The sequence below is a fragment of the Rhincodon typus genome, chromosome 13 (assembly GCF_021869965.1).
Source record: "Rhincodon typus isolate 14 chromosome 13, sRhiTyp1.1, whole genome shotgun sequence".
Lineage (NCBI taxonomy): Eukaryota > Metazoa > Chordata > Chondrichthyes > Orectolobiformes > Rhincodontidae > Rhincodon > Rhincodon typus.
Genome location: NC_063344.1, coordinates 27,674,860 through 27,685,684, shown reverse-complemented (window position 1 = coordinate 27,685,684; position 10,825 = coordinate 27,674,860). Strand labels below are relative to the sequence as shown.

The following is a 10,825-nucleotide window of genomic DNA, read 5'->3' as shown; positions in this document are numbered from 1 at the left end:
AGAAAACAGAGTTAATGTTTCAGGTCCGGTGACCCTTCCTCAGAACGAAACGTTAATTCTGTTTTCTCCTTTACAGATGCTGCCAGACCAGCTGAGCTTTTCCAGCAACTTTGTTTTTGTACATTATTAAACACTGTTTTGTCTTTGACTGGAATATCGTGTCCAGTTCTAGATATTGCACTTTATAAAGGTTGTGCAGAAAAATTAAAAAGAATACTTCTGGAACTGTGGGACTTCAATTTTAAAGACTGTGTCGAGAAGCTGGAGTTGTTCTCCTAAGAAAAGGAAGTTTGAAAGAACATTTGATAGAGGTGTTTAAAATGATGAATACCTATTCAGAATACATAGAAAGACTCCCTTTTGATGGAGAAATCGAGAACTGAAGGGCAGTGATATAAGATGGTTGATGTCTAAACAACACATTTCATTTACATAGTGCCTTTCATGTATAACATTCCAAGGTATTTCAAAGGAGCGTTATCAGATAAAGTTTTATATGGGAACAGACTAGAAGGTGGAGTAAAGACCATTACCAGATAAGCCATCAAGTAACAAAAAAGGCTCAGAAGGCCAAACTTTTGTTCCCAGATCCTATGTTCCTGCAATAGTGGCCCAACTGTGAAGGCCATTTTTCATTTTAAATGTGAAAAGGTTGGAGAAAGAGTGCCTCTATTTTGAGGCAGCCCATTATCACACACTCATGTGTTCTGATATCCTGCTACTGCTTTCAAGCTAGCCTGTTTTTTTTGGTTCTGCAGCCTGGTGAGTCTTCCTGCTGTCTTTACTTGCTACTAGAGTTCACTCACTGACCAATGATTGGTCATTTTATGTAAAATCACAGGTGAGTGACTGTTTCTCCCCACAGTGCAAGCCCATTTCAGCATAATGGTGGAGTTTGGGTTTTGAAACCCACAGGAAGAAAGTTCTTCCTGACCGGTCACTGAAATTCCATTTGTAGTCTATTTTGTACAATGTAAGATTTTTTGGATGATTTAGAAAAATAGTCAAATAAGCATAGATGGATTGACCTTTTCTTCTATTACACCAACCTTTATTTTTTGCCACTATCTCATGTTTCCCTGTTCTTTCCTTCCCTTCCTAGATCCTTACTTAGATAGGTACAATGCCATAAATGGACAAAGTTTGAAATTTGTTTTTGAAGAACTGAAATTATAAATTGGTAAACATGTACTGTCTGAATCTTGGGTCACTTTGTTTTTTGTTTGCAAATCTGTTTAGATAAACTGCTAGGTGTCATATTTTTGAAGTGATTTGGGGCTGTGTTAGATTTTGGGAGTTTGTGACCAGAGTTACCTAAGTATAGGGAGTTCACTATTTGTAGAAATTTTCTGCTAGTTTCATAAACCTGTTAAGAAGCAGTAGCTTAGATATGATATATTAGTTAATTAGACATTGAAGAGAACACAATCTGTGACAATTGAGAATGATTCACTGATACAGGAGGACGATCTGGCAGTTGGCACATGGTATGTTGATTTCAATGAAATTGTGAAGGCCGCATTCTGCTCTCTAGCTGAATTGTTAGGGAACACTACCCTTGGACTTCTTTCAATCTCTTCTGGCTCGTCTTCATTCTGAAGAAGGCAGTCCCAGATGAGAACTTCTACCTACAGGTACTGTGTAATCAGCACTGCCCTGTAACCGTGACCACTAATTGATACAGCCTGTTTCTTGGAGCTGTTCACTTGTGCCAATATCAATTTCCCATTTAACTGCTTCTAGCTAATGACCAAGAGACAACTATTCATAACAGCAGGATGACTGTTGCCTCCTTGCCCACTTTCATCTGAAGATTATTTGTCATTCCTTCTAAGACTAAAATATATTTTTATTTTCCCAAACGCTGCATTGGTAATAGAATTTGCCTGGTGCCATATAGGTAAGGGTAAAGTCGTCATAGGCCCAGAAATGGAGAGAGAGCTGACTGGTGGTAAGTTTTTAACCTGAGGGTCACCACGCCTAGATGAGAGGCAAAATTGAGAAGGCGGAAGGTATGGGAATTGAACCTGTGCTGGTGGCATCACTCTGCATCGCAAATGAGCTGTCTAGCCAACTGAGTTAAACAATTCTCAATGCTATATAGATTTTTTTTAATGTAAACTCAATGACACATTGTACCATTGGTGATGCTGGTCATTAAAGCTAGTTACTGATGTAGCACCAGTTAAATGAGGTCTCGTGCTCCACAGGAAATGCAAGAAAATTCAATTTCGAGGGGACTCCAATTTCCAACAGAAGTTGCATTCTGCTTAATGTCTCCAATAAAAAAAAATCCATTGAGACAGTACCTTTAATATTAATGTTGTACAACATACTGAGGTGTTTCAAAGGAGTGTAATCAGATAAACTTTGATATGAAGCTAGATAGGGACACTTAGAACAGAAAATAAATAAAAAGTTTCAAGGTCAGAAGAGAGATAGGGCTGGAGAGATTTAGGTATAGAGTTCCACACCTTAAGGCCTCATCAGCTATGGAAGAAGGTAGAAATAAGGGATGTACATGAGGCCAGAATCAGACAAACACATACATCTCCAAGACCTGGCTTTCTAGTTTCAAAGAATTTCAAAGTATTGGTAGACCTGACTACAAGGTTGGAAATTTTAAAATCAATGCATTGATCAGTGGAACCAACATACATCAGTGAAAACAAAGTTAAATAATGCTTATGAGGATGCATATCAGGACATGGACAACAAAAGTTGAGTGAGGTAAAGTTTACAAAGTGTGCAAGATTTCAGACAATCCAGAAATGCACTCAACAGTCAAGTCTCAAGGTAATTATTATGGCGAGGGTTTCAGCAGCAGATGGGCTTAGGTAGGGGTGGAGTTGGGCATTATTTTGGAGGTGCAATTTGGCAGTCATTGTGATTGAATGTGAGGCTGAGTTCAAGGTCACATCGTATGGTGAGGTTGGAAGCAGTCTAATTCAACCTTAGAAACTGTATAGGGAGAGGGATAGAGTTGGAAGTCTGGGAACCCGTGGAGTTCACAAGTTTCTGGTTGAGGCAAAATATAATGGATCCAGGCTTTCCAATATTTAGTTGTGCTATTAATTCATTTCCTCATCCCTCCAATCTTTTGAATGACAGACAGAGTTGTGTGAAGATGCTTTGGAGACAGCAGGTCGTGTGGAAGGGCTGTCAATGGATATGTCGATGTATTCCTGTATGCAAATTCAGGATGAGAGAAACCAGAAGGGCAAGTACCATCATAGCCTACATCTGCTGAAACCCTTTCGCAACACCTCTAAGTGAGTACCTCTCGGTAATACAAACTTAACATCATTGGTGATCCCTTTAAAATATATACTGAATGTATCTGTGGTTGTTCACACCCTTCTATGTTTTTGTAACTCAACACTGTACTTTTTGGGTTTTAAATCTTACATCTTAGAGATTTTAGTAACTCATTTTGATATGCAATAGAATTGGAGAGGAAATTGCAATACTGTAAAGATGTTCATTAAGTTCTTTTTGAACACCTGTTAGTACTTTTCAAAACTTGCTATGCAAACTTACTTCAGTTGCCCTGTTCAGAGATGTTATTACATGCCTCTGAAACAAATGGATTTGAACCCAGGTTTCCTTGCTCAGAAGTAGTGACACTGCCACTGTACTGCAAAAGCCCTACCATTTCATTTTGCAGGAGACTTGATTCAACATACTAATTACATGTAGTGGAGGCAATGGTGTTATGGTAATGTCACTGGCGTAGTAATCCAGAGACCCTGGTAAAGTTCTGGGGACCTGGTTTCAATTCCCACCAGTTCAGATTGTGAAATTTCAATTCAAGAAAATCTTGAATTAAAGGTTAATGATGACCATAAAACCATTATTGTTTGGCAAAAAACCCACTAGTAAACCCTCAAGGAAGGAAAACAGCTGTCCTTACCTGGTCTGGCCGATATGCTACAGACCCTCAGCATCCTAACTGCCCTCTGAACTGGCTGAGCAACCTATTCAATCAAACTGCTTTAAAAAAAACATCGAAACCAGGCATAACACCTGGCATAAACCTAGGCACAAAGACAACAGTGACAGACTCAATAAAAACCAAAGAACTGCAGTTGCTGGAAATCAGAAACGAAAACAGAAATTGCTGAAGAAACTCAGCAGGTCTGGCAGCACCTGTGGAGAGAAAGCAGAGTTAACGTTAAGTGATCCTTCTTTAGAACCTCAAACCCAAGATGTTTCTCAAGTAATTTCTGTTTTTGTTTCTGTTTAATGACCCCTGTGATGACGCAAAGGTCTCCTTGTGGCCATCCACCTTGCGTCAATTAGGCAGGCAACAACCTGACATAGTCACACTCATGGAATTTATCTTAGAATGAAACCAGATTCCACCATCACCATCTCTGGATGCCCCTCCTACTTGCAGGACAGAACCAGCAGAGGTGGTGGCACAGTGATATACGGTGGAGTTGTCCAGGGAGTCCTCAACACTGGCATAGAGTTTAAGAGCAGGGTGTTTATGCTGGAACTTGTTATGGACCAGACCAGACCCCCTTAAAAAAACTTTAAGAACATAGCCTAGACCCTAACTTTTCTTATTTTAAAGGTAGATGTGAAGTGCGTATTCCAGATGTGATGTGACTGGCCAAGCTACTCGACATTAAGCAAAACACAACTTATTTAAACACTATAGTTAAAATACAAACAAAAGAAAGAGGAATTTAGAATAACTTAACTATTGGAAAGCTTAACTGAACAATAGATACAGTTTGTATTAGTAATAAACTGTTCCAGTATAGCAACATTCCATAAACACACCCTTTGGCACAACGGTAAATTCAGATACGTGTTGTTACATGCAGTTCTCCAATCCAGAAGGAAACAACATCAAGAGGGATTTTAGAGAAAGTAGCAGCTAGGAATCATTTGCTGAAGCTCCAACTCTTCTGGGACCCCAAACAGCTTTTGACTGCTACAGCTAAAAAAGTAGAAAGCCTGGTCTGTGAAAGCTGACCTCTCCCCTTCCATTGTTCCAACTGTTTTAGCAAAAAATCCCTAAAGGCCTCCTAAGCTATTTACTTAAGCCGTTTTCAGTAGCCAGGTTGGGACCTCTGCCTTTGCAACCTCTCTTCCAATAAAACTCCCAAAATAACCTTTTTAAAGTGACAACACCGTCATAAACTGTATAAAATATTTGTTAGACCTAAGCTAAAGTATTGTGTGTAGTTCTGGAATCCATATTATAGGAGGGATGTGATAGCACGGGAGAGGGTACACAGGAGTATTGCCTCGACTGGAGAGTTTCAGTTATGAAGAAAGATTGGACGAACTGGAGTTCCTCTCTTCAGAGCAGAGGAAATGAGAGGATATATGAGTAAGATGTATTAAATTATGAGGGGCACAGATTCAAAGTAACGTTCAGAAGGTTTAGAGGAGATGTGAGGAAAAGCTTTTTCATCCAAAGGGTGGATGGAAACTGGAATTCACTGCCTGTAAGGGAGGTAGGGACAGAAACCCTCATACCATTTAAGAGGTATTTAGATTTGTATTTACACTGCAAAAGTATACAAGGCCAAGTGCTGGTAGATTGGATTAAAATAGTTAGGTGGTTATTTTTGATCAGCTTAGATGGTCTGAAGGGCCTTTTTCTGTGCTTTTGATTTCTATGACTCTGAATTCCATGGGCCTCGTGGCATCAGGTAAAAAATGGGCAAAGAAACCTGCTGCCGATTATCACAATTACTATCTCCCACCTCAATTGGTGAATGAGTACTCGCCTGTTATACACCAATTGGAGGAAGCAGAAACAGGGCAAGAATGCAGAATGTACTCTGGGTGGAAGACTTCAAGACTGAGCAGTACATTATTTACTGATCTGATCCTACAGAACATAGCTGCTAGACTTGGTCTTCGGCAGAAGAGGGAAATATATACTTGGCCTTATCCTCACCATACTGTTCAATACTACCACAATGCTAAATGGAGCAGATTGAGAACAGATGCAGCAGCTCAGAGCAAGCTATCCATAATGCACTGCGTGCTATAAGTAGCAGCAGAATTGTATTCCAGTACAGTCTTTAAGTTAATCTCATTGCTTGGCATGTCCCTCACATTACCATTACCATTTGAGCTCAGGAATCAGTGTAGGAAAGCATACCGCTACCTAAAAAAGAGGTGCTAGCCTGACATTGAGAAGTCATGCTGAGGTTGTACAGGACATTGGTGAGGCCTCTTCTGGAACACTGTGTCCTGTTCTGGTCGCCCAGTTATAGGATTCAGAACAGATTTTTCAGAATGTTGCTGGGTATGGAAGGTTTGAGTTATAAACAAATGCTCAATAAGCCGGGACTTTTTTCACTGGAGTGTAGGAGGTTGAGAGGCGACCAGATAGAAGTTTATAAAATAATGAGAGGTATTGATAGAGTTATTGGTAGTTGTCTTTTCTCTAAGATGGGGGATTTCAGGACTAGGGGGCACATTTTTAAGGTGAGAGGAGAGATTTAAAAAAGACATGAGGCACATTTTTTACACAGAGGGTGGTTTGTGTGTGGAATGAACTTCCTGAGGAAGTGATGGATATGGGCAGTTACAACTTCTAAAAGACATTTGGATTTGTACGTGAATAGGAAGAGTTTGGAGGGATATGGTCCAGGAGCAGGCAGATGGGACTAGTTTAGTTTGGAATTATGTTCGGCATGGACTGGTTGGACTGAAGTGTCTGTTTCCATGCTGTACGCCAGACGGCATGAGTGGCATTGTATAGTCGGAGCAATCCTGCAACCAATAGACCATATAAAAACTCTGCAGTCCTAAGGCAACCAGTTGAATCTGTAAGCGTTTGTGTATTGTACATAAAAAGATAGTTGGCTATAGTGAGAGCTTGAGTTAGTTTAAGATTACTCTACTAATACCCTGTCATAGGCACACTGAGTTGAATGATCTCATTTTGTGCTGTAAACCTTTTGGCACAAAATGGGACGCCTTGTTCTGTTTCACATTGAGTCTTCAAATGCTTAACAGTCCCTTGAGCCGTCAAAACAGCCAGGCCGTTTCATCTGAAGAACAAGAAGGAACAGTTTACAAAAGGGTAACAGAGTCTGACAGATGCATCCTTTCATTAGGTTCTATTGACATAGTTTTCTTTTCATATATATATATAGACAGCAGCATCCTGTGGACAATGCTGGTTTCTTCTCATTCATGACCTTCAGTTGGTTGACATCTTTAGCCTTCACAGCTTATAAAAAGGGAGAGCTCCTTCTTGAAGACATTTGGCCTCTGTCGAAATATGAATCTTCTGAAGTCAATGGTCGAAGGTATGTGTATGATATCCTGAATGTCGTTGGAATTCACTCCATCTTTAATTCCAGTGGTGCTACATTTTCAATGCGTTCATGTGTGATTCTTTATAGATATGAAATGTTGCCATTTTAATGTGACAGAAAGATTAATCTATGTTTAGAAATGTTTATTAGGATTTTATTTTGTACTTGAACTGGTACTGATCTTTGAACATATTTGGATTTGTATTTACCATTGTCTGTACTTTCACTTCGATATTGCATAACAGAAAATTTATATTCACCACCACTCAGAATTAGACAATTTCATGTGTTGTACTAAATCCTTGGATCATTGCATAGTCAGGGAAAACTTGAGGCTTGCATGTATATCAGGATGTTAATCTGTGTACTAAACTTCATTCAATGATGTCCAGTTGCAAAATACTTCATCTAGAAACTTTCATTGCAAAATATAATGCATTTATTCCTACACTATACAGTTAACAAAATATAGCAAAAGAGTCTCAAATTACAGGTTGATGAATTGCTTGCGTAGGATGGTTTTGTACTTTGGAGTGAAATATTGGATTATTCGTTACATTTGTATAATCTCATCATATTTGCTTTTCTCTTTTACATTACACAAGATTTGAACATGTCATTCAGGCGGATAGTTGTGTGTAGTACTGATGGAACATTGTATTGTTAAAAGGGCCATGTTAGATTAGTTGTTATCTCTGTTGGCTCCTTCAACTGACTTCAGCTTTATTTTGGAAGAAGCGTAGGGAGTTTACCTATCCTGATCAACAATCATCTGTCAGCCAACACCATGACCTCCTATGAGATAACAAGGTGTAGAGCTGGATGAACACAGTAGGCCCTCCTATGTTGCATCTTATTTGCTAGTTATGAAATCTTCCTATCTATTTGCCATCTGAAGTGTTTTGCAAAATCCTCCAGGTTTCTGTTTTGCCTGGTTGCCATTTCTTCCATTTTGTACACTGCTCAACATTCACTGTCATTTTTATGACTGCTGATAGAATTTTGTATTGCCTCTGAATTTGTTATTTTTGTAAATATTATTTCTTGTAGACATTACAAGCACTACTCAGGAAAATTTATTTTTGGTTTGTTAGCACGAGTGAAGTGTTCCCATTATTGACAGCTCATTAAATCTTTTGTTTGTGTTGAGAAAAGAAATTAGGTTGCTGTGACATGAACTTAAGTTCCTGAGATGTTAAGTAAAGTTCACCATAGGACATGAAATGAGATAACTGAAAATGATGAATAGAAGAGGATTAAGATAACTCAGGAGCAGCTGCTTGAAACAACCGATTAAAATGATTATTATGTGGAGGTGCTGGTGTTGGATTGGGGTGAACAAGGTCAGAAATCAGACGACACCAGGTTATCGGCCAGCAGGTTTACTTGAAATCTCAAGCTTTCAGAGCGTTGCCCAATGAAGGGGCAAAGCTCCGAAAGCTTGTGAATCAGGCAATGCTCTGAATGCTTGTGATTTCAAATAAACCTGTTGGACAATAACCTGGTATTGTCTTATTTTTGACCTTGATTAAAACAGTTGAATTAAGAGCACAAAATAGAACTCCTTAGTGACTTCAGAGGATTGAATGGTCAGGGAATAAAGATCAAATTTGTAAATATCCATAATTAATTGGTACTTTGCACATGAAGTTAAGATCCTCCTTATGCTTTGGGGTTATTTCATGATTCGTTTGCACTTTCTAAGAACTGTCCAATATTAATTTCCCATGAAATGAACAGAATGCAAGCCGGGTAGTTCCTGCTGTTGTATGGAACAAACAGAAAGATGAAAACTGACCCCATAATCCTTATCAAGTATTGTCTAGCTGTTGCCTATGTGACATGTTTTCAGTCAAGATTTTTTTTTTGCAATATGCTGAGCTCTGTGCAATGAGAAGCCATGATTCCTTATATACTATACCAAAGAATCCGAGTTTTAAAGGATACAATGAAGAATTGATGATTATTGGACTGCATTTGTAGGCTATGGGCTACAAATTCAATCACGTTACACAATTTGAACATTCTCTGTGGCTGCACAGCCCTTGGATGTATATAAAAAATAAGCCCTGAAATTATGTAAGCTTCAAAGTCCTCAAAACATAGGCTTTAATTTCAACATCTTTAAGTTGTTATGGAAGATTAATTTGAAAATTGAGTACATTGGAATGATTACAGACATCACCAGAAACCAGGTGCACCATCATGTATTTTTTTAAACTTTTTTTGGAACTGAATTATTTTCTTTTCACTAAATGGGCATGCAGCTTTGCCATGCTAAATGACTGAAAAGCATTTTTTAAATACTTTGTTTCTCAACCCTTCGTATTTTGCCCATATTTTCTGCAGGTTAGAACGACTATGGCAAATAGAATTGAAAGAACGTGGCCAGGATAATGCCTCACTGAACACAGTGATTTGGAGATTCTGCCAGACACGGCTGGTCATCGCTATGATCTCCTTGATGGTTACAATGGTGGCTGGCTTCTGTGGACCAGTAAGTTATCTTGGCACTTTCGCAAATTTAATACCTTTACACATTCAGTTTTGGGCAAGGAAGAGAGAGGAAAGCAGTTTTTATATTGGGAGTGCAAGCCACATCATGGTTATTCTCTCACTTCCCTGACCGCTCTTTCCTTCAAATTAATTCCCACTGGACTACAGTAAGTTGTTAATTGCATGTTAACCAGTATTGAAGAGGAAGGTTGCTGGAGATGGTTGGAAAGTGTGAAGGTAAAACCACTATCTGGAAATTTTTTTTAATCAACGGTATGATTTGCATTGTATCTCTGCACGCCAGTTTTAAAACTAAAGGCAAGGTATTACTGGAACTGCTAATTCATTTCATATTTTAAACTGATAATGAACTTCATGTGAAAGGAGCAAGACAGGTAACCACATTTGAATTGAACTGGTATAGCGTACCAGTGATGTTGATCTAATTTATAACTTGAAAAGTATTTTATTTCCTAAGGCAGGGTATTGCTTTTGGAGTATTTTGAGTAAGCATTTACTCCAGCATCCGTCAGATTCATCAGTAAACCTCAAAGTACATCAAACTTTTAACTTGGACTTATTTAAAATTCAAGCTGTAATCATTTTTAATGCAGTATGTGGAAAATTTGTCTGGACCAAGACAAGTAAATACTGCAGAAACAAAAATGAACAGCGACTATTGTTTGAAAAAAGGGGAAATGATTTAAGGGAAAGAATGTATAATTGAGTTTGCATATTTTGCCTGAACAATGTGAATGTTTGTATGTGTGTGTGCGCGTGTTTGAGTGTCTGTGTGCGTACATTTCCTTGAACTGAATCTTCTAACCATGTTGTTTTTGCTCTGGAAGGACATCTTTAAAGTACTGTGGAAAAGGAATCTCCTCCTGCAGAAAGCTGCTCTCTCCAGAAATATGTAGTACAGTATGTATGAATTTTACTGGGATGGGGAAGATGGAGGCTGGAAAATAAAACAAGAGTAATTGGCTGAGTTTTGGTGTTTGGAGAATTTACCTGGATAGTCCTCCTGGTTA

The 10,825-nt window shown here is 38.7% G+C and overlaps 1 protein-coding gene across 7 annotated transcripts in view; it reads left to right on the top strand.

The window, feature by feature from the left end:
- Positions 1-10,825, top strand: part of abcc5 (ATP-binding cassette, sub-family C (CFTR/MRP), member 5) — a 131,737-nt gene that overhangs the window by 15,698 nt on the left and 105,214 nt on the right. For all 7 annotated transcript variants that reach the window (XM_048604678.1, XM_048604675.1, XM_048604674.1 and 4 more), the window contains 3 exons: positions 3,112-3,272; positions 7,134-7,289; positions 9,648-9,795. In XM_048604678.1, the coding sequence (XP_048460635.1) occupies positions 3,112-3,272; positions 7,134-7,289; positions 9,648-9,795 (465 nt within the window). The remainder of the gene's footprint in view (positions 1-3,111; positions 3,273-7,133; positions 7,290-9,647; positions 9,796-10,825) is intronic.